General features: G+C 45.2%; 1 protein-coding gene across 2 annotated transcripts in view; it reads left to right on the plus strand.

Annotated features, from left to right (window-relative positions):
- TTLL12 (Tubulin tyrosine ligase-like 12) overlaps positions 1-24,522 on the plus strand; it is a 363,841-nt gene that overhangs the window by 289,045 nt on the left and 50,274 nt on the right. Inside the window, exon 14 of one of the 2 annotated variants that reach the window (XM_050168995.3) lies at positions 10,694-10,838. In XM_050168995.3, the coding sequence (XP_050024952.2) occupies positions 10,694-10,838 (145 nt within the window). Of the gene's footprint in view, positions 1-10,693; positions 10,839-24,522 lie in introns of those variants that run through there. The other variant, XM_055065384.2, reaches the window with a different exon arrangement.

Below are 24,522 nucleotides of genomic sequence, written 5' to 3' on the forward strand. Positions count from 1 at the left end.
CTGGTCCAGGTGATTTCTTAATATCCAGTTTTAATAATAGATTAAAAACACCCTCTTCAGAAATTATAACATCAGGCATGGAAGGAAGGGACATGCTAAAGGGTGGGAGACGCCCGTCATCTTTCGTGAAAACTTTCTTAAAGGTGTTATTAAATGCTGCTGAAACCTGGACATTGTCACTTACATGTTGTCCATTTATAATAAATGCATCGGTAGAACGAGAAACTGGTGCAATTGACCACCAAAACTTTTCAGGTGCAGTTTTTATAAAATCCGGAAGTTGTTTATTGTAGTATTTTTTTTTATCTTTCAGAATGCACTGTTTTAATTTCTCTGAAACTTCATGAATTTTTGCCTCTAAAAAGGCTGAGCTTGATTTTTTTATTCTTTTCTTTAATCGCTTTAGCTTGCGCTGCAATTGCAAAGTTTCTCACGTAATCCAAGGATTGTGATTGTCTGACTTCTTGCATATCACTGGTACAAAACGCTGAATGCAATCACGAACAATGTTTTTGAAAACAAGCCACAGGTCATCCACGCTACAAGTGCTGTGCAGAAAACTATAATAATGAAGATCTAAGATATCAATAATCGATTCATTGTCAGCACGGGCAAAATTCGGAAAGTGTCGAATATCACCCCTTCGGTCCAATAATATGTCTTCTATTACCAAGATTACGGCTTGATGATCAGGAATACCGGCCACTACATTACATGAAAAGTTTTCTTTGATATTGCCTCGTACCAAGAATAAATCCAATATTGATGAAGAATCTTGTTGGATTCTAGTAGGGTTCTTCACAATTTGTAAGAGATCGAAATGAAACATGATATCAAGCAGAGCATCTCCTACAGCGTGCGGAGATTGAACAGAAAAAGTAGCACAGTTTATGTTTGGTAAGTTAAAATCTCCAGCTAAAATTAACTTATCGTCTGGTTTCGTGTAGCAATAAAGATATTTCTTAACTTCATCTAAGACAGCGACAGAGGAACCGGGAGGCCTATAAATAGCACGAAGGATATATCGGAAATTGTTAGCATATACTTTACAAAAGACAGCTTCAACTGTAGCAACATCAGGCAGTTTTAAAATCTGAAATGTGCTTTTGAACAGTATAGCCACTCCACCACCTCTTCTGTCGCGGTCTTTCCGAAAGACTTTATAGTTGGTAGTTATGTCATCCGGCCCGGGAGCGCTTGATGGCTTTGAGTTATCAATGAGTTTAGCTATGCCTTCGACTGAAATGGAAATTGGAGGCATCTGGCTGAAATTATGACTGGGATAGCTGGGTACGTTCAGCACTGATTCCTGAGTAAAAACTGAAGAAAAGTAAGTGTTCATGACATCTGCGCAATGATCTGAGGCGACGTGCGAGCCATCTTGGTCGTGCAAGATTATATTTTGAGGCGAGTTTCGGTTTGGCAACAGGATATTCCAGAACGTTTTAGGGTTATTCCGAATGATGTTATGCAAGTCATTGTGGAATAATTTCTTTTTGGAATGCCTCAAAAGATTTGGATAACCCCGGAGGCATTCAAAGTACTTGTCCCATTTTGAAGCAGAGGCAGAATTTTCGACAGCTCGGAAAAGTCGTTTTTTTTCCTTAACAACCGTCGAAGGCCGTTAGAAAACCAGTGCTTATCAGCATCTCCACGAATACAGATCAGCGGGACATATGTTTCCATGAGCGAAAGTATTTTTTGCTTGTAAAGTAACCAGTTACTATTAACGGTTTGGTTGTGAGCAGTTTTACTAAAGTGATAAAGAAACGCCTCCAGTTCAAGGTTAATTTGCGCATAGTCGGCTTTGTTATAGTCGTGAATATATTTTAAAGATGGCTTGCGGGTGGGAATGGGAATAGCCAAATTAAAAAATAGTAGTTTGTGATCACTAAGGCCACTACTAGTACACGAGAGAGACTGACATAACTCAGGCTTTGAGACAAATACTAGATCAAGGATGTTGGTACCACGGGTTGGGATTCTAACAGACTGGAACAGATTAAAGGTGAGAATTAGGTCAATAAATTTCTTCGACTGACGAGAAGATGCTGACAACAGTTCCCAGTCTATATCCGGATAATTAAAGTCTCCGCATAGGACCAAGTTCGCTCGCGGAAAGCGGTTTTGGAGGTGGAAAAGGACAGAATACAGCTCATCAACAAAAGAGCAATCTAAATCTGGCGGACGGTAGCAGGCGATAAGCAAGGTGTTACCAAATTTAAGGGACAGGTTAATACATATTAGTTCAAGGCTGCATTGGATGGGCACCAAGTGTGAGACTACCGTTGATTTAACGAGAATCAGGACACCACCTCCTCTTCTGCCAGCTCTGTCAAGTCTGTAGACACTAAACGTTCTACTAGCCTCGAGCAGCTCGCTGTCCTGAATATCTGCGGTAAGCCACGACTCGGTAAGGACCGCAATATCCGAGCAATTATCATCAAGAAGCGCTTCCACAGCTTCCTTCTTTGGTAAGTAGCTGCGAACGTTCGTGAACATGACAGCCATTTTACGATAAGATGGAGTGACGTGTGAGCTTTGCGAAGGCTGAGCTAGCTGTTTATAAGGAACCTTGGAAGCGGGTGGTGATCGCTATGACGAAAGTTCGATTACGCGATCCGTATTGGCGTCATATATGTATTGTTTTTTGTCGATCACCAGTTTGTCGTAACGTATTTTGAACGTGGCGTTAGGGAACAATCGCGAGTTAATGACATCTTAGTTGAAATCAAGAAAAAGAAATGGGCATGGGCAGGACATGTAATGAGGAGGGAAGATAACTGATGGTCATTAAGGGTTACAGAATGAATTCCAAGGGAAGGGAAGCGCAGCAGGGGGCGGCAGAAAGTTAGGTGGACTGATGAAATTAAGAAGTTTGCAGGGACAACATGGCCACAATTAGTACATGACCAGGGTAGTTGGAGAAGTATGGGAGAAGCCTTTGCCCTGCAGTGGGCATAACCAGGCGGATGATGATGATGATTCAGCGTTGTATGCCGTCGGGACGACTTGCCTCAAAACCCGGGCATGTCACGAGCAATAGCAGACGACACTTGGCACCTACGTGTCTCACGCCTTGGCGTGGAGAAAACAACAAAGACTAGCGCCGAGCTCACACTTGTGAGGAGCTCTCGAGGAATAAATAAGCAGGGCAAGGCAGTCCCTTTTTACGCCACCCCGGAACCCAATAGAAACTGATGGCCACAACGGCAGGTCACATGCCACATCTGCACCATGGCTACCACATCATGTTCACCTTCATGACAAATTCAGGATGCGGTTCCTGCTGACAGCGTTTCTGGCGCTGCGTCAGGAAGGCTTTCGTTCGTCTAATTCTATGCAGACAGTGTCGAGATGCCCGAAATGTCTAGAAAGTGATGCATTACCGGAAATGATCGCTTGAGAATATCAATCCTTTGGTTTTCATGCGCCATCGCAGCTTATAGTACTTAAAGTCAGTCCAGGAAAGCATTTGCCAAGCAGATTTCACATGGGTAAGTGACTGCTGTTGAAATGTAGCTTGTGCAGCTTCGTCAACTGCAGTTTACATGTCTTGTACGTGTTGGCTGGTCCGCGTCTTGCCTGCTGCACCATAGTACACTCTTGCACTCTGATAGCTGGGACGGGAAAGATGTTTTTGGCCTTCCTCTACTCAGTGTTGTGTACTGCACTGCCATCACTCATGTTCGAGTATGTGTTTGAGCACCCAAAGACCACACAACGTGTTTGCATTCTTGCGACAGCTAAAATCATATGCGCAACGAGATAGCACACCGACATAGACACCTATTAACCTGCACACGCTGAGCGAGTGATGCACCTGGGCGCCTAGGCTGCCTAGGCACAACTGAGAGATAAGCAATCGTGTACGGTTCTCCAACGTTCGTCATTTCTGTATCGCTACCACTTTGCCGCCAGGTGCATCGTCTGCTTGGGTTGTTTAAAGGCTGCTAATGAGAAAATTAGACTATTAACAGCCCCACAGCTTTGCCAAGGTTACATTGATTATATATGCTAAGCAGTTATAGGCAATTTACCCCAGGGGGAATTCCATTGCAGTTGGCCTTTAAATGCTTCCCAAACTCATAACACTGCAGCAAAGCCCTGTGTGTGTGTGTGTGTGTGTGTGTGTGTGTGTGCGTGCGTGCGTGCGTGCGTGCGTGCGTGCGTGCGTGCGTGCGTGTGTGTGTGTGTGTGTGTGTGTCAGGTTGAGCATGGCCTCTGAGGCTGACAACCTTCCTTTGTGGCATCAGCAGGGTGACAGGTGATTTCAAAGGCTCTGCTTTTCGCATTTGTACTACAGTACAGTCGAACTTGACTACATCCTGTTTACATCAAATTATCCTGTATATCGAACAATTTCTGAAGACGGCATAGTTACAATGAGTATATATAGCAAAAATTGCGCTTAGATCGAACAAAAATAGCAGTGACTTGATATATTGAACATCACGCACCGCAAAAGTGCCCCCAGAAGTTGGCTTTCCCTCGCGCTGGCGTGAAAACCAACAACACATCCCAAAGGTGGTTTAGCCCGGCGGTGCGGTTCCATCCACCCGCACTTCCTACTGTGACCACGCCGCATCGGGCAAGTCATCGACACCCCCCTGCGAAAAATTATCCTGGGCCGCCTGCAGCGCTTGTGCCCTCGTCATGCAAGCTGTGGAAGTGCAAGTTGGCTCGCTGCTTCTTGTTCATTGAGTTTGCACCTTGTGGGCCTTCTCCTGCAGTGTTGCCATGATGGCTAACGTGAAGCGGCAGAATTTGCCTTTTGCCGTGAAGCTCGAAATCATAAATCGAGTCGAGCGCGATGAGAAGTCTGATGTCGCCGCAGCCTACAAGATTCCGAGGAGGATTCTCGGCACATTCTTGAAGAATAAGGGGCAGATTAGGGCTAAAGCGGACAAACGACCCGGTGCCCGTGGCACCTGATGCGTATGCACGGCCGTGTATGAGACGTTGAGGCGGCCGTGTTCAAGTGGTTCATCCAAAAGTGCTTCAGACATGCCTGATTTTGTGTGCCCTGCGATTACTCTGAAAATTCTGATGATTGCGACAAAGCCATTGCTCGTGTTGCCGAAGTTTGGAGCAAGCTGTCAAAATTTCCGGACGCCGTTGACGAATCAACGATCAACGAGATTGTAGTGCAGATGATGGTGTCACCACCATGGAAGAGCCCGAAAACGAAGGCTACATTGCGGACAGCATACCGAGCACAAGTGAAAGCGGGCACAATGGGAAACACAACAACAATCCTTCGGCGACATCCATCGAGGTGATTGGTGCACTCGGACTAGTCCGGCACTTCTGTACGAATGTGAAAGGTTGTGGCCTCAGCTGCTCCGACTCTTTAGACAATGTGGAATGCATGCTGTCATAGGCAGTGAAGTTGCCCAAGAAGATGCAGGACTATTTCATGGGGAACAAAGCTAATTTCACTAATAAATAATTTCACTAAATAATTTGATATGCACTTGGTGTCAAACCGACATTTGTCGAAGGAATTCACAGACTTGGTAAAAAAAGGGATGACCATGATCAACCAGTTATTTTATGCTTGTACGACTACAATGAAAAAATAGTTATCTTCAAAAACTGCAAGAAACTGAAAGGCACGAAGATAAGTATCGCTGACGACTACTCGTACGAAACGCTTCAAAAAAGAAAGTTGCTCTGGCAATCGGTTAAAACTGATAAAAATGAAGGATCTAAGGTAAGGCTTGTTCATGACAAGCTTTTCATTAATGACATCCCCTATACGTGGGACGCCCAGTCTAACTGTAGGATGAGGATGCGCAGTAACGCCGAAGCCGGCTCCCGTGGCCAAGACTGACAAGGAAAGGAGCATGAGCTCAGGCTGATAAACGTAAATTCTCGCAGCATTGTGAATAAGGTTGACAAACTTGAATGCGTGTTGCTATTACATGATCCATATATATTAGTAATAACTGAAACGTGGCTGCATGAGGGTATCGCGGATGATGAAGTTTTTCCCGCTGCATGTAACGTGCTGCGTACAGATAGGGCATCGAAAGGTGGAGGCGTTGCACTGTTAGTTAAAAAATCACTTAGATATAAAGTTCTGCCGTCAATTAATGCCCATGAAATCGTATGGTGTAAGTTGTTTTTTCACCATTTTGCGTTGGTGATCGGTTTAATTTATAGACTCCCGGGAAGCCTTATTGAGTTTTTTGAAAGCATTGATCAGCATTTAAGAACAATAACTACAGATAGAAGTAAAGTTATTTTGGTGGGTGATTTCAACTTGCCGGGAGTAAATTGCAATGCAAGAATCCCTGGGACACTTAAAAGGCCACATGCGGAACTAGAGCTAGAAATCATGGTGAAACATTCCTTGGTTCAAGTGGTCGAGAAACCTATGCGATTTCAAGGAAATTCCAGCTCCCTTTTAGACCTCTTATTCTTATCAGAGAGTACCTTTGAATATAATATCAAAGTGGGGGACAGAATCTCGGACCATAAAATGGTCGTAGCCACTCTTAAAAATGTAACATGTTTAAAGAAAAGCAGGATAGCTCATGTCTATAATTTTAACCGAGCCGATGATATGGCCGTCCTAGATTATTTAGAATTGGCTTTAGACCGTATGCCGGAAGAAAATGATGTAGATGAATTATAGTAAAACTCTTGCTTGGGCTAGTTGGTTCATGCTTGAATTAGTAAATGCAAGGCAGAGAAGAACAGGACTCAAGAAGAACACACACAACAGGACTGGCGCCACTCACATCTAAGTTTATTTCCGCAACAAGCCTGTCTTATGTAGGTTAATCAAGCCGAGTCACACACGAAACTTTAGAAGTAAAATACAGCAATCTCTCGACCACTCAGGAATCATATCTGGCACAAGATATCAGATGAGTAAGCAAGAACCACATGTGGAGCAGCACGAGAAGCAATTCATCGAGCATAGTCTACGCTTATCTATCCAACTATCCACAACATAACACACATTTCAAATGCCTAAGGCCCAGTCAGTGATAAAACACGCACGACTATGGGAATAATGGCCAACAATAACACGGAAAAAACATGAAAAAGGCGTCTAAGTACAGCGTCTGCACCAAACTAAAATCTCTAATAGTCACTCGCCTAAAAAATTGATATAACATGTGACCGCGTGAAAAATGAACCATGTGACAAACAATGAAATGGACAGAACAGTTGAACGATAAACGGTCTAAAGAACAGTGTCTGCGTAAAAAAAAAAAATTACGCAACAAAAGCTTAAGAGCCTCTAGAAAATCGTCAATAAAATAAAAACTAGTTAATAAAAGGAAGACAGACAGAAAAAACCTAAATGAAATCACTAACATGAGGCCTAAATGAAACCTTCTAAAAAAGTAGTCTCCTTGTCACTAAGCACAATGGATGGCCTGCTGACGCATTTGTTTCCCTCTTTCTTGATGAAATAGGCATCCTCAAATTCTCGCTCGAACCTGTCTTTTCCAAACATCAAAAATTTAGTTTTGTCGAACTGAGGGCGGCAATTAGTGCAGTCTCTGCAATGCTCTGCAAGGAAACTCCCTTCATTGTTGCGCAGATTACGACAATGTTCCATTGCACGCTCATTGAAACATCGACCTGTTTGTCCAATATAGCAGCGACCACAGCTTAGAGGTATTTGGTAGAAGACACGTGTCCTGCATTCAGTGAACTTCTTCTGATGCTGAATTGAACAAGCCGGGAGTTTCTCTCGGTTCACGGCACAAAACTAGACAACTTGCAAGGCGCCGAGAAGACAACCTAAACATTATGCCTGCTCGCCACTTTCCTAATGTTGTGCGATACCTTATGAAGGTACGGAATTACCGCAACAGAACTGTGTGAAACTGGCTCCCTGATAAGAGGTGGGTGCTTCAGTTTTTGGAGCATCGTTTCACAGACAGCTGAAATCAGACATGGCGGGAAGCCTGCCTGTTGTTGTCGTTGCACTGGAGCGCTAAAGCTACTTGACACCAAATGGATACAAGACTCAGTTAAAGCAGTTTTCAAAGAATTGGTAGCAATTGCATGCTTTACAATCTTGGAATGGGTGCTCTCAAACGGTAGCAGGCGTTTCAAAGAACTCAGATTGTACATCCAACAGATGCCTTCCTTTGGAAACACTAGCCTGATATCCAAAAACCTGAGTTGACCACTGTTCGGAACTTCCTTGGTAAACCTGAGACCCTTACTGTGGTTCGAGAGGATAGTCATGGTTCTCTCAATGGTAGAATCTAATTCGTGCCACAACATACCACCACATACCCCATAGAGTCAATGTATCAGAACATCTGGAATTCTGGACAAGGGACCCTTCGCCATCCAATTTTCCTTACTTTTTGCCGTGACCGCAGGTCCGGAGTGGCATTAATCAGTCACCACTGCTGCTGTTTTGATTACCTCGCTGCCTCGAACCAGCACTCTCGCACGCAGATCCGCTGGCAGCTGTAGCCACCACTGTGGCAACACTAGGCCTAGCTGCTTCGACGTTCGCTATTATGCTTCTTGCTGTTGGGTGCCATTTTTTTCATTAAAAGAATTTGCTGCTGTCAGCAATGGCACCGACTCCACCTTTGTGATCCTCGCGATTGGCTTAGAAGCTTGGAAAGCACGGTACATTGCGTAATGCCGGTTCCCGAAAGTCAGATTCGCCTCTGTACAGAAATGTTACTTGGTGAAGCATACGCAGAAGTATTGCGGTGAAGCAAAACAAGCATGCGAAGGAGCTATTGCAACAGGACACAGTATGTATTCCTTAATTATACACCCGTGCACTCGGTATCTTCCGTCACAGTACGATCACCAATATGCCTAATATGTGTACCGACAGGCCTTCAGAGCGTATTCGAATGTGCTTGTGGCGGTTTGAGCCCTTAAGGGCAGTAAAGGACATTGCATTCATTTTTTTTCAACTGGCCAATTTTTCGGACATTTTCGCGGCCCCAGTCCACTCTGCAACTGACCAAGAAGATGCTTCAAATGGTCCATGGGTTGAACGAGCGGCAGAAGGAGGACGAGAACAGAAAGGACGTATGCGTTGAGGAAGGAACGGCAAAGGAAGCTTGCTGCCACCGTCTTGAAGGAGCTTGAGCTCAAAAAACAAAGTATTCACCGATGCCAAGGTGCAGGTGTCTTTCATCCAAACCAAAATAAACTCTTTAAAGTAGTGAAGCACAACACTGAGGTGATGTGCACGGCATGAGAGTATGTCACGACAGTTGAGGTTGACTTACGAGGTGTTCAGAGATAATCTCAATTGTGAGAAAGTTTGGGCCTCATACTACTGAGCTTGCTATCAGTTGATAGAAATAGCCCATATTCGAAAATATTTGCTTCTGTATGTATCTCCTTTTTATTCATATTTGAGAATGTCCGACTCAATTTGCATGTTTTTTTTAAGACATTTTATTTGCTGTGCGTTCTACTAAGCCCTCCCTTCTATTCTCTTTTTGAACAACATAAACGCTATTCCTTAGTATATTCAAACTAGAATAAGTCAGTTTTAAGGAAACTCTTTCACATGCTTACTAGAGAGTAACAGCATCGGGCAACATGGTTTCAGCCCGTCTTGACGTAAAACATAATTCTGAGTCACTCAGGGAATTTTACAAAGGCACTCAGGGAAAACCTGGAAAGCTCAGGGAATTTGGAAATGTCAACCTGGTAGACACCCTGTAAGAAGTCACAGTTATTCCATATATCCACAGCATATCGCACCTACTGAAAAGGATTGGCCAGCACGCCAATGTAGAAGTGTTATTTTTTTCCACTCCAGAAAAACTGCAATCTTCGTGCCGATTGACCAGTGCATGGGCTCCCAAGGAGCCTGTATTCAAGAAGAGGCATCAGTCAAAATTTATTGACTGTGTGGAAGGAATAGTTTATAATCTGCCTTTGGACTGTTGGTCTAACTATGTTGGTCAGAGCGAACAATGTCTTAATGACGGGCTTCGGGAGCATCACGACAATGGGATAGAAATGAAAGGGCGGTTTTTGGATGCACACTGTAAAAATTGCATGCGTAATCAGGCAAACGCCACAAGAACGGTCGCATGTAAACTGGTATATAGTGCTTACTCAATTGTCGGCAAAAGTCTTAATCAGTTAACCTTCGAGATAATCGAAGTGGAATCGATTGACAGGTGTGGTGACATCTGTGTGTAAAAACCGTCTATCACCCTTTCTATCCTTCTTGCATAAAGATGGGAATTTTCTGTGGGCGGCACACACGTAATGTGTCACAGATTGTGCTATATATGTGGTCACTTTCTTCAAAATAAAACACTGTTGCGAGTCTGTGCTTGTGTGTCTTAGCCACTTCTCTGTCCTCGTTTTGTGCACAGAAAGCTGCATTCATGAAGCCAAGAGCCAATTCAAAAACATAAATTGATGGCAGCCTACCAGGGTGGTTATACAAGCCACCTGGTGACAGAAGCATGGGCGACATTTGTCCTATGTTTTGGACACCACTTTTTGAACAACAATCTGCAATAAAAAAGCTACTACATGCTTTCTCAACAAAGCCGTACCAAGTCGTAGAAAAATCTTTGTACTGCCTGTTTGCATGGTAGCCAAACGATTGCAGTGCCTTTTTCACTGCCTTTTAGAACTGGTGGTATTAGCTGGTGATTGTAGTAGCTGCTCAGATAGGCAGTCACACGGGGCCTGCCTCATTTACTTTGGCCAGGCCGAGGTGTTCCAGGTGCTGAGGCAGGTGTTTGAGTTGGCGTGCAGCGAACCACCACCGGCTGGCCTGGCACACAGTCCACAGTCACGTGCAATGTACGCAGCGGATCTCATGCTGGAGTGGGACCGCTCCCAAGGACCAGGAGGTAAGCTCATTGATACAGTTGTATCTATCCTCAACACAAATTTAAACAACGAAAGGGAAAATTTTACTTTTATATGGCCACTCGGGCATTGTGATGGTGGATGTATTGGGGTAGTAGAAGTGGTGCAATTCTTTGACTATTGTTGGGTACAACTTAAGAAGCCAGGAAAGGCTCCGACTAGATGACTGAAGTGTGGCAGGCGACTGCCTCCGTGACTAAAAAATAGTCCCGCTAAAAAAATTGTGCTTCTAAAACACGTATTTCTCGGCATAAATAAGACTTTATATCTTGACTTGTTTGCTAGCGCTCTCCGAATGGGAATGCTGCAGCACATGCCGAATCCTGAGAGAAAAATAACCCTGTGCCTTCTAAAATGATGCGTGTCCGCTGCTATGGTGCAAGATCGACGGCTGCGGGCATGTGTTTATAAAGTGCAGCCGCTGATTTAATCCACTTATAGCTCTCATAGGCATACCATTCTGGAAATTGGAAAAAAAAAATGTTTGCTTTTCAATGCAAAAAAAAAAAAGAAAGGAATACTATGTAGGATATAGCTTCACTGCAAGCTGGGCACGAGATCGCGGTTCGAATCCCGGCTGCGGTGGCCGCATTTCGTTGGAGGTGAAATGCAGAAACACCCATGGTGCTTCTGTGTACTGCACGTTAAAGATCCGCAGGAAGTCAAAATTGATCCTGAGCCCTCCACTGGGACATACCTCATAATCAGAATGGGGTTTTAGGATGTTGAACCTCATCAATTTAATTTTTTAGTTTTGTTGTAAGGGACAAAAGTAGAAAGAGCAGTGCTGTATGGCTTTTGCACTGTTTATATGTAGATGGAACATTTCCTACTTGTTTTCCAGAAATAATATGAATCAGTTGCCATTTAACAAATACTTTAAAAATATGTATTTATTGTAACAATTACAAACCTTGGGCAAGGAGACAAGGCAGGAAAGGTACAAAAATACTTAAGCTATCATTTTAAATAAATACACGGATGCTTGTCTCTTGTTTTTAAATAGCATAAGATTTCTATTTTTTTGTTTTTTTGTTTTATGTTTTCACCAACTTATTTTCAAGAATGGGATAGGTTTTCTTGTTTTTTTTAAATTTGCATTCCTTTTCATGTTTTTTTAGAAAACCTGTAGTCTCGCAAGTTCGAGCACGGCATTCCGCGCGAGTTTTCTACTATGGAGCCCAGCGAGGTGACATCGGAACACGTTGCTTTGTTGCCGAACGAGCCTTATGTCACCTCGACATCCACACCAAGGAGCTTCGGAAAGAACAGAAACAGTCACATCCTGAACAGCGGTTCATGCAACATGATGTTCCACTGCTCCATGTATTGGCATAACAGGTAGCCTGAGCACAGTGTGGAGGACACAAGCAAGTTTGCCGCCGAGATACTTGGTGTTCAAAGCTTTGCATTTTTCGTGTGGCAAACTGTTGACATTCTCGCGAAAGCACCCACGAAATGTTGAGAAGAGGAGATGCAGCACAATGTTTAACAGCTTCACATTGTGCGTGCTGAGGCCATGGGTGCACAATTTCTTTTGCCACAACAAGATACCATCGGTTGGGAAGATAATGAACAAGTCGAAGCATATGAATCTCCCATCGCTGATGTGGTGTACTGTGTGTTGCCTGCTTGCCAAGATCAGCTTCAAGCACGAGAAGAGGAGCTGCAACTCGCTGCTTATCGACCCGGATGACATTGCTGAATGACGGAATCGCTACGTGCGGGGTGTGAAGTGCTACCGGGCGGAAGGCCGAAAGATCTTCTTCCTGGATGAGACATGGGTGACAGCGAGACACACTTGGTCAATTGTGTTAACAGACACCGTAGTGTAGAAGTGTGTACGCCTGTATGCTCAAGCAAATGGTCTGTCAACGGGCCTAAGCCAACCTTCTGGGAAAGGCCAGCGCCTGATCATGACACATGTCAGCAGAACGAATGGCTTCGTCGACGGCTGGTTGGATGTATTCCAAGGCTAAAAAAGAAGCAACTGCCACAAAGAAACAGACAGCAATCGCTTCGAGGGATGGTTCAATGATGTTCTGCAGAAGTTGCCAGCTGGTAGGGTCATTGTTATGGACAATGCACCTTATCATATTTGGCGAGAAGATAAATTGCTGATGATGGCCTGGAAAAGGAAAAAGTGCAGGAGTGGCTCGAAAGCAAGGACATCGCCTACACCGAAATGATAGTGAAAAAGCAGCTGCTTGAGTTGGTGGCCTCTGTTATGTCATGCTTTCGAGCTACATTGTAGACAATGCAACTGAAAGGGCCTGTTGCATTGTACTCATGCTGCCGCTGTACCACTGCGAATTTAATCCCATTGAGCTCGTGTGGGCAAAGGTCAAAAATGTAATCACGGTGGACGACAGAGACTCCAAGCTGTCCACGGTCAAGCATATTGAGGGACAAAATCAAGCATGTAACGGTGGAAGACTGAAGGAAGAACATTCAGCATGTGAACGTTCACATGTGAATGTGAATGACCTGGAGGCAAAGTTCGTACTTGACACGTCTGGGAGTGAGCACATGCAACCCATCGTCATCCAACTGGGCGAAGATGACACTGGAGAAAGCGACTCCGACTGCGAGCTGCCCAGCATTGAGCCACTTGACAAAGCATAATAACTTCTTCTTAACGAAAGAACAGCCCTTATTAGGGCCACCAAAATTTTGCTGGTGGGGACGCTAGCCGAGCGTCCACCCCGTGACCTCTCAAATAAATAGGCAGTTCATTTGACGGCATATTTCTTTTAATGCAAGCTCAATTCTGAAAAAGCACATGTTGTGCTCAATTTAAGTACTGGCATGAAGACATGCTTAAGTGCTGGCGAATCAAAATGCAAACACAGTTATTAACCCTGAGTAACATTGTAGAGTCCAGATCGCTCAGTCGGGCAGCCACTGTCGAGCTTGACAGGCCCTATGGTGAAATAGCAGTAGTAGTGAATGTGAAATTGACAGCCACTGTTAGCAGCCTGTATGCACGCAAATACACATTCATGTGGTTGCGTTGTTTGTTTTGGTTATCTTCCTCAGGCAAGTAATGCGCATGAGAGAACAATTATGAAACATCATTAGCTTAGTGAGGCCCAAAATACTCATTTGGGCAGCCATTGTCGAGCTTGATTGGCCCTATGGTGAAGTAGCAGCAGAAGAACTTCAGTTTGGCCTAGTTGGTGTTTACTGTATATCATATTGACCGCAAATAAAGATGGGGACAGCGGAAGAGAACACAAAAACAATACAGGCGGTAACTTTCAACTGGTTTATTCACAGCAGCCGGTGGGCATATATAGACAAATAGAACATGTGCAGAATGCAGCAAACAAGAACACTCATCAGCCTAGCGGGGCAACGAATTATAAAAAAAGAAATTCTATTTCCGATTGAAACAACCTAATGGAAGTGTCACTATTCCAGAAGAGGGTTGTAGCACCGAAAAAGACAACACACAGCAAGCGAGATGGGACAGGCGCAAACTTCCAACTGTTTATTCACCGCGTATGCCAAGGAATATAAGGACAAATCAAGATAGGTAGCAAGAACCACACATGCGCGCAAGGGTTTTTACAAAAAAGCAGATAAAAGATAGGTGAGGCACACATGTATCTCACGCCCGTGTATCTAAAAAAGCAGTTTCATTCTTATAAATGGAGATAGATGGGGCGCTAACACAATCACTACAGTTTCTTTTAATATAGAAGGCCTCCAACAATTCGCGGGCTGTCTGGTCCTCACTTCTGTTTAAAACCTTTGCTTCTTTCAGCCTTGCCACACACTTAGTCTTCCTTTCTTCTCCACAGGCTTTACAATGATGCGGCAGATGAGAACTGGTGCCATTTTGTAAATCCCGATTATGTTCCGCTAATCGGTCGTTAATACAGCGGCCGGTTTGTCCGATGTACTTCTTTCCGCATGTGAGAGGTATTTGATATACGACTCCCACGGCACATTTAACAAGCGGAGCTGCATGTCTCTTTTTACATTCAGTTTTGTTTACCGTGTTGGGATCAGTTTTAATGCCCAAGCCAGCCAGTTTCTTTGGGGCGGAAAAAACCACAGGAACCTTATATTTTGTCGCTACATGCTTCAAATTGTGTGCTATCTTATGGGTGTACGGGATGACAACCGGTATACTTTTGCTTTTGGTGACGTCATCTTGATCACCCTTTTTTCTACTTTATTTTTCAATTTTCGCAGCAAGGCTTCAGCTACTCCAGTTAAGATCGAGGTTGGAAAGCCTGCTTTTTCCAACTTCCGAATCTGGGTGTTAAAGCTTTCCTCTACCTTATGGCAACAAGATTCCTTCAGTGACGCTTCCAGGCACATCTGAGCAATGGCGCGCTTTACTGTCTTTGAATGGGAGGAATCATAGGGCATTAGTTCTTTTTGTGCGCGAGGGCGATACATCCAGCAAAAGCTTTGGTCATTAAGGGTGATGTCAATGTCTAAAAACTGCAATCTGTTGCCTTGGGCAAGCTCATAGGTGACGTCCAAACCTTTTCCAAGTAGCTTAAAATCAGATAAAACTTCTTCCACTATTTGTGGATAAGATGAGGAAACCTGTTTCTTTAAAATAATTAAAGAATTGTCAACATATCTAAATGTTTTCAGCACTTTGGCTTCGTCAAAAGTATCCGCCAGTGACCTATCCACCTGTGCGAGAAAGATGTTACATAGCACAGGAGCCACGCAGGAACCAATGCAGATTCCATTTTTCTGAACAAACAGCTGGTCTTGAAGTAATACCACCGTGCAAGACAAGTAGTACTCTAACATTGCCAAGAAATTCACAACAGAAACACCGGCAGAGTTCTGGAGGGAAACCTCCCCATTCTTTTCAATGCACGACTGTACAGCGGCTAACAACTCAGTCTGTGGGATAGAATAGAACAGATCAACAACGTCAATGGAAAACATATCACCTGAAGACTTATTGTCATTCAAAAATTTAACAACATCAAGAGAGTTCCTGCAAGAAAATGGGTCTTTGACATCTGACCTATTAAGATGCCTTAGCAGGAAACCACTAACATGGCTCTGCCAAGCCCCTCTTTCACTGACGATACATCTGAACGGTATTCCTTCCTTATGTGTTTTCGCCGTAAAAAACACGTGTAAGCTATTTCCTTTACAAAGCCGAATACCTTGAGCAATTCTGTCCAAGCCAATACTTTCACACAGAGAAGCCGCAAAAGATTTCAGCTTTCCCAGATTAAGCACAGTCTTGCCGAAATTCCTTTGCACAACTTCATGAGCCTTCTCGTTGAACATACCAGACGGAATGATGACGAATCTGCCTTGCTTGTCCGCTTGAGTGAGTCTTTGCTGAAGTAGTGATTCTTCAAAACTACATAATTAAATAGTTCTTTCACTGGTAGTATACCCAGGACTTGGTATTTTTCCGTTGTACCTGCGCTATCTAACACTGTACCGTAAGTTATGCTCTTGACTATTTTACGAATTACACGATTAATTTCTTGTATTTTGTTTTCAGAGCAAGTGCCGTATAATCTAATGCCATACATAAGTAAAGATTCAGCTAGCGCATTAAGTACAGTAAGCTTTACTTTAAATGGAGCTCTGCCTCGAAGGTGATACATCATGGCAGCAATTGATCTTAGCTTTTTACATATGTGTTTAACGTGACTATTCCAATTAAGACATTGATCGAAATGTACACCTAAATACTTTACAGTTGATTCAAGTGGCAAAGGTAGGCAATGGCATGAATTACTGTCTGATGAATGCAAAAAAATCCTCCTATTAATTGTGATAGCTTTGTGGGGATTCTTAACACAAATTAGCTTTGTTTTTCCTTTATTTATGAAAATATAATTTTCCTGAAACCAATCACCTAATTTAACAATATCACTCTGTAGTTGTTGGAACCCTGTATCAATGTTGGCAACATCTATAGTAATCGCAGTGTCGTCCGCATACTGGAAAATTTTAGAATGTAGTGGTAGAAGGCTGAGGTCTGTAACATAAATGTTAAAAAGTAGGGGTCCTAACACACTACCCTGAAGTACTCCATATTTTAGTGGCTCCAAACTGCTATATGTTTCTCCTAACACACTGAAATCTGTCAGCAAAATAACTTGAAAGGAACTTAATGAAGTGTCCCCGAAAGCCCAGATATTACAACTTTTTTATCATAATATTATGGTCTATGGTATCGAAAGCTTTTGTTAATCTAACATTAAAGCCATGACCACTCGGTTATTTTCTGTCAAACTGTTGATGTAATCGGAAAGCTAATCTAACAAGCAAGTTATATTTTTATTTTGTGTGAAGCCAAATTGCGCATTATTGTTCAGTGAAAATCGATCACAGAATGACAGCAGCACAGATGCTGCATGCTTTTTCATTATGTGGGCAAGTGCTGAAAGGCTAGAAATCGGTCTGTAATTTCCGCAGTCACTCTTTTTTCGGTTTTTGTATATTGGCCTAACAACAGAGATTTTCATTCCTTTCGGTACATCTCCAGTTTGAAATATGTTGAGACGTTGTACTGTACTGTACTGTACAATGTTGAGACAATGTACTGCCACGTTCCTTTTTCAAAAATAATAGCTTGAAAAGGAAGTTCCGCCTTATGTGTTTTAGCACTAAAAAATATGTTGAGGTGCAGTCCCTTGAATTGTTTTACTCCCGACACAAAGCGCTCAAGACCAAATTTCTCAAGCAAATCAATTGCTGTTTTCTTCACTTTCTTTAAGATGGTATGTTTTGAAACAAATTTGAAACAAAATTTAACTGATGTCTTTATACCTTGTCATGTTCTTATACTGCAGTTTCTTGCAATCACCTATATATATGTTCTTCGTTTCAATAAAATTTTAGTTGACAGCACTCATCCTGTCTGCTTCTAGTCTGTGTCCGTGTCCCTTCGCACTGCAACCCAAGATCATGTTACCGTACCAACTCGCCCAGCTTTCTATACTTTCGTAATAAGGATGTAGCTGGTAACATACAGGAATTCTATAGCATTAACGAGAGGGTGACAGGTCTTGTTGTGAAACTTAATAAGAGGTACAAATTAAAGATCGTACAGGTCTACGCCCCTACATCCTGTCATGATGATCAGGAAGTCGAAAGCTTCTACGAAGACGTGGAATCAGCGATGGGTAAAGTAAAAACAAAATACACTATACTGATGGGCGACTTCAATGCCAGGGTAGGCAAGAAGCAGGCTGGAGACAAGTCAGTGGGGGAATATGGCATAGGTTCTAGAAATAGCAGGGGAAAGTTATTAGTAGAGTTTGCAGAATGGAATAAGATGCGGATAATGAATACCTTCTTCCGCAAGCGGGATAGCCGAAAGTGGACGTGGAGGAGCCCGAACGGCGAGACTAGAAATGAAATAGACTTCATACTCTGCGCTAACCCTGACATCATACAATATGTGGACGTGCTCTTCAAGGTGCGCTGCAGTCACCATAGGATGGTAAGAACTCGAATTAGCCTAGACTTGAGAAGGGAACAGAAGAAACTGGTACATAAGAAGCCGATCAGTGAGTTAGCAGTAAGAGGGAAAATAGAGGAATTCCAGATCAAGCTACAGAACAGATATTCTGCTTTAACTCAGGAGAGTACCTTAGTGTTGAAGCAATGAACATGGGCATCATTAAGAAGTGTGCAACAGAAGTCTGTGGTAACTTCGTTAGACAAGATACCAGTAAGCTATCGCAGGAGATTAAAGATCTGGTTAAGAAATGCCAATGTATAAAAGCCTCTAACCCTACAGCTAGAATAGAACTGGCAGAACTTTCCAAGTTAGTCAACAAGCGTAAGACAGCTGGCATAAAGAAGTATAGTATGGATAGAATTGAACATGCTCTCAGGAACGGAGGAAGCCTAAAAGCAGTGAACAAGAAACTAGGAATAGGCAAGAATCAGATGTATGCGTTAAGAGACACAGCCGGCAATATCATTACGAATATGGATGAGGTAGTTCAAGTGGCTGAGGAGTTCTATAGAGATTTATACAGTACCAGTGGCACTCACGACGATAATGGAAGAGAGAATCGTCTAGAGGAATTGGAAATCCCACAAGTAACGCCGGAATAAGTAAAGAAAGCCTTGGGAGCTATGCAAAGGGGGAAGGCAGCTAGGGAGGATCAGGTTACAGGAAAGGAAAGGGAAGGAAAGCGTAGCAGAGGGCGGGAGAAAGTTAGGTGGGCGGATGAGGCTAAGAAGTTTGCAGGGACAACATGGCCACAATTAGTACATGACTGGGGTAGTTGGAGAAGTATGGGAGAGGCCTTTGCCCTGCAGTGGGCATAACCAGGCTGATGATGAGGTAACAGCAGATTTGTTGAAGGATGGTGGGCGGATTGTTCTAGAAAAACTGGCCACCTTGTATACGCAATGTCTCATGACTGCGAGCGTATCGGAATCTTGGAAGAATGCTAACTTAATCCATAGGAAAGGGGACGCCAAAGAGTTGAAAAATTATAGACCAATCAGCTTACTGTCCATTGCCTACAAAGTGTTTACTAAGGTAATTGCAAATAGAATCAGGAACACCTTAAACTTCCGTCAACCAAAGGACCAGGCAGGATTCCGATTCCATAAAGGCTACTCAACAATAGACCATATTCACACTATCAATCAGGTGATAGAGAAATGTGCAGAATATAACCAACCCTTATATATACCTTTCATTGATTATGAGAAAGTGTTTGATACATTCGAAACCTCAGCAGTCATGGAGGCATTACAGAATCAGGGTGTAGACAAGCCGTATGTAAAAATACAGAAAGATATCTATAGCGGCTCCACAGCCACCGTAGTTCTCCGTAAAGAAAGCAACAAAATCCCAATAACAAAAGCCGTCGGACAGGGTGATACGATCTCTCCAATGTTATTCACTGCGTGTTTACAGGAGGTATTCAGAGACCTGGATTGGGAAGAATTGGGGATAAGAGTTAATGGAGAATACCTCAGTAACTTGCGATTCGCTGATGATATTGCCTTGCTTAGCAACTCGGGGGACCAATTGCAATGCATGCTAGCTGACCTGGAGAGGCAAAGCAGAAGGGTGGGTCTAAAAATTAATCTGCAGAAAAATAAGTCTCGAAAGAGTACAGCAGTTTACGATAGGTAGCGAGGCACTGGAAGTGTTGAGGGAATTCATCTACTTAGGGAAGGTAGTGACCACGGATGTGGATCATGAGACTTAAATAATCAGAAGTTTAAGAATGGGCTGGAGTGCCTTTGGCAGGCATTCTTTGATCATGAACAGCAGGTTGCCATTATCTCTCGAGAGAAAAGCATATAACAGCTGTCTCTTACCAGTACTCACATACAGGGCAGAAACCTGGAGGCTTACGAAAAGGGTTCTACTTAATTTGAGAACAACGCAACGAGCTATGGAAAGAATTATGGGTGTTACATAAATGGATAAGAAAAGAGCAGATTGGGTGAGGCAACAAACGCGAGTTAATGACATCTTAGTTGAAATCAAGAAAAAGAAATGGGCATGGGCAAGACATGTTATGAGGAGGGAAGATAACCATTGGTCATTAAGGGTTACGGACTGAATTCCAAGGGAAGGGAAGCATAGCAGGGTGTCACGATCCACCCGGGTTCGTGAACAAGGAAGGGCTCGAGGCACGCTGCGTCAGATGGACGCTCTGCAGCGTGGTGGTGACAAACGATGACTGACCGCCGAGCAGCTGTGCTCGTCGGTGTTTATTGTGGTGCGGTGACCAATATAGCCTACCGAGCCTGGCAGGCCAACGAAGATTATGCCCAAGGGGGCATCACATGCTTGTTACACCCCATTACCCCCAGTTTGTCTGCCGACAACAAACATCCAAGTTCAAAGTGCGAGGCTCTACCTCCGCCTCAGCCGTGTTGATGGTGCGTGCTAGCCAGGCAAGTAACGGTCCGGTGGCCTCCGCTGTCGAGGTGCGGGTGTTGACGGGCCGGGTGTGGCAACGCCGTGTGCTGTCTGAGACAGCCTCGCTCCATCCGGAGGGTCCGCAGTGGTCGGCCTTGTGAGTGGTGACGGGCTTGACACCGGCGCAATGGGCGCCGCACCACTGGCAATGCTTGCTGCCTCCAAGGTGGGCGGTGCTCCGCTGGAAGCGACTGGTGCTGCCGCTAGTCCTCCTGCGGGCTGGAACTCCGAAGTGGCAGTCGAAGGTGCTGGCCAGGTCCTGAGGCGAGGCCTAACATGGTCGGCGTGTCTGTGCCACGTGGTCCCGTCTGGCATGCGGACGAGCAGCGATGAGGCGCTGGCAGGGACGACCACCTGTCTGGCGTGCCAGGGTGGGAAAACTGGAGCTCCCGACTCTGGCAAAGGCCCGGGCGGTACCCTTGGTCAGCAGCCAGCTTCTGCTTCAGCTGCTGAAGGAGCACTGTGGATCGGAGGTCGAGATGCAAGACGTCTAAGGGTGTCTTGACCATCCGACCCAGCAGGAGCTCACGGGGGGGCACGGCCAGTGATATCGTGGGGCATGGTCCGGTACTGAAACAGTATCCGGGCAATCTGCGTCCGTAAATCCCCAGTGTGGCTCTTCTTGAGCTTGTCCTTGACAGTTTGCATCACCCGCTCGGCTGCTCCATTCGAAGCAGGGTGGTACAGCGGAACCATCGGGCGGGTTCCTTCTTCGTCAGCCAGGCCAGGTACTCTGTGCTGGCGAAAGCAGGATCATTGTCGGACACGATTACGTCCAGCAACCCCTGGGCGGTGAAGACCTGTCGTAGAACTGCGATGGTCGCACCTGCTGAGGGAGTGGTGACAAGTAGAACTTCCACCCACTTCGAAAATGCGTCCACCACCACCAGGAAGTAATGGCCCTTGAAAGGTTCCCCAAAATCCACATTTAGGCGGGACCAGGGTTTGTGGGAACGGCCAGGGGGTGATTTCCACATGACGTGGGGCCCGCTGATGCTCCTGGCAGATTTGGCAGCTCTGCACCATGTGAGCGATGTCCAGGCCTGGCCACAAACATGGGACTGGGCCACCATCTTGGTCTTTTCCATGCCAGGGTGACCTGTGTGCCGCAACTGCAGGACCCTGGACCAGAGACTTCATGGGTTCACCACCCTGGAACCCCACAGTAGGCAGCACTGATGCAAGCTCAGCTTAGCGGCCTTGTGGCTATAGGCCTGCTGAACCAATTCCTCCCCACGAGACACTGCCTTCACCACCTGAGACAGGACTGGGTCCCGGCTGGTCGCTTGCGATACCACAGATATGGAGAGCACCTTCAGGTACGCATGCTCCAGCATGAACACTTCACCAGGTTCTGGAACAGCATCAGGCACCTCTGGCAGGGGCAGGCGGCTCAGGGCATCAGCAGGTCCCAGGTCCTTTCCCGGATGGTAAACTAGCTGGTAACTGTAAGCTGCCAGCCTGAAGGCCCAGCGTACCATTCGAGGTGACTCCTGCACGAGAACTGCCTTGTCGTGAAGCCGACAAGAAGCAAACGACACAGGGCGTTCCTGGCCATCATTGTCCCGATGCGTCAGGACGGCTTCCTCGCCGTACGGTGACGCATCTTTGGTCAGGATGACAGGCTTGGCAGGATCGAAGTGTACCAGCACTGGGGCCTTGGTGGTTAGCTTTTGCTGCGCTGGAAGGCCCGGTCCTGTTCCTTCTTCCAGACCCATTACTGACCATCTCGGAGCAGAAGATGGAGCGGCTGTAGATGCTGCGACAGGTTCGGCAGGAAACTCCTGTAGAAGTTGATGAGGCTGAGGTAGCTCTGAAGCTCCTTTTTGTTCTGGGGCTTAGGCACCTTGAGCACAGCATCAACTTTGCGGGAAGCCGGGGCTAGGCCAGTTTGTGAAATGACAGTTCGGAAATGACTATTAGTAGAACTGAGGTTAAACAGCACGAGAAAGTCAAGGACACAAGGAAACAAATACCACAGACAAGCGCTGACTGCCAACTGGAAGTTTATTTGAAATTCACCGGACATTTATACCTTTTTCAGCATAGGCATGCGCACACCAGTCGCACTCCGGTTACTATCATTATTTTTCTGGCACACGTGATTTTCTTTTCAGGCACTGTACCCAGGATTTTCCTTTGGTTGTGCATGTTTGCAGCCAAGACAGAAGTTTGATAGTACTTTGAAATCTACCACATATCCTGAAAACAACTCGATTACAGCACCCACACCAATGGGACAGGTCCCCCTAGTCATCCAAGTGCCATCGAAACAAACTTCAATGTTTCCAGTATTTCTGAAATCCAGCACCTTTGCACAAGCCTCTATTGCAGCTGGGTTCAGTCTTCCCTTCAAGTGTCCTTGGTACGTCTTCTGGTGCAGGCCTCTGTGGGATATGTGCATTGCTTAATATATGTCGTTCAGCGCTGTTTGCCCTTTACAGGTACTTTGAACGGCACGGGCCGCGAGAATGTTTATCTCAAGTGGGTTAGATTTTGCCATTCTTGACATGCACCTTGAGCTCCATTTCATTTCCAAACAGCTGCAAAAGTCGCATTCCAGGCTCAGTTGCACCGCGATACCGTAATCATTTGCACCTCAGGAGATCGAAACACTATTACCTCCGCACTTCTGGCACATAGTCTTGCGAAGCAGTTCGTTGACAATATTGTCACATGGTGGTGACGTTGAAGAACACAGTAGCAATACTGTGAACGACAAAACTAACTTTTATTGGGCGAACCTGTGCCCACAAAACAGGCTACACTTGTAGCACAACAATAGCGGCGAACACGGTCGGCGATCATCGAAAATCTGATCAACGGGTCAAGCGCGTCGGCTTTTCTACATCAATCGTTGAATGTTCCAGACTAATCGCTGGGACCCGCGTACCTTCCACAAAGTTCTACATTATTCGCGTCGCACACACATGCAATCAGATTACACAAGGTTTGGTCACAGACAGTGGATGGAACCACCGATAACATTCAAGAAACTTCCCACACATGCAAGTGCGTCCTGCGCTATGCGATAACATTTGTTAGGCGGTGAAATGTGTCGCCCGATGAAGACAAGTACACGTGTCAATACCCCCCTCTTAAAAAAGCATCGACCCGATGCTGCAAACAAACAAAAGTCATAAGCAAAACACCCATAGCAAAGAAACAACAAACTAAGGAAGTTCGTCAGCGTCCGTAAAAGGGTTTAAGATGCACAACGTGGACCACTTCAGATCGTCCGCGGCGCCGCTGTGAATGCGAAATGCCGTCTGGGACGACCTCATAGTCCAGTGCGCCAATACGTCGGATGACCTTGTAGGGTCCGAAATAGTGTCGCAGTAGTTTCTCACTGAGTTCTCGTCGGCGTATCGGGGTCCATACCCAAACACGGCCGCCGGGCCGGTACTCGAAGCGTCTTCGGAGGTTGTAGTGTCGGCTGTCGGTCCTCTGCTGGTTCTTGATCCGCAGGTGCGCAAGCTGTCGGGCTTCTTCGGCGCACTGGAGATAGGTAGCGACGTCAAGATTCTCCTCGTCAGTGACGTGGGGCAGCATGGCGTCGAGCGTCGTCGTCAGGTTCCTGCCGTAAACCAGCTTGAATGGTGTAATCTGTGTTGTTTCTTGCACCGCCGTGTTGTAAGGAAATGTTACGTACGGCAGGACGGCATCTCAGGTCTTCTGTTCGATGTCGACGTACACTGCTAGCATGTCGGCGAGGGTCTTATTCAGCCGCTCCGAATGGCTCGGGTGAACCA

The sequence above is a fragment of the Dermacentor andersoni genome, chromosome 10, assembly GCF_023375885.2.
Source record: "Dermacentor andersoni chromosome 10, qqDerAnde1_hic_scaffold, whole genome shotgun sequence".
NCBI lineage: Eukaryota > Metazoa > Arthropoda > Arachnida > Ixodida > Ixodidae > Dermacentor > Dermacentor andersoni.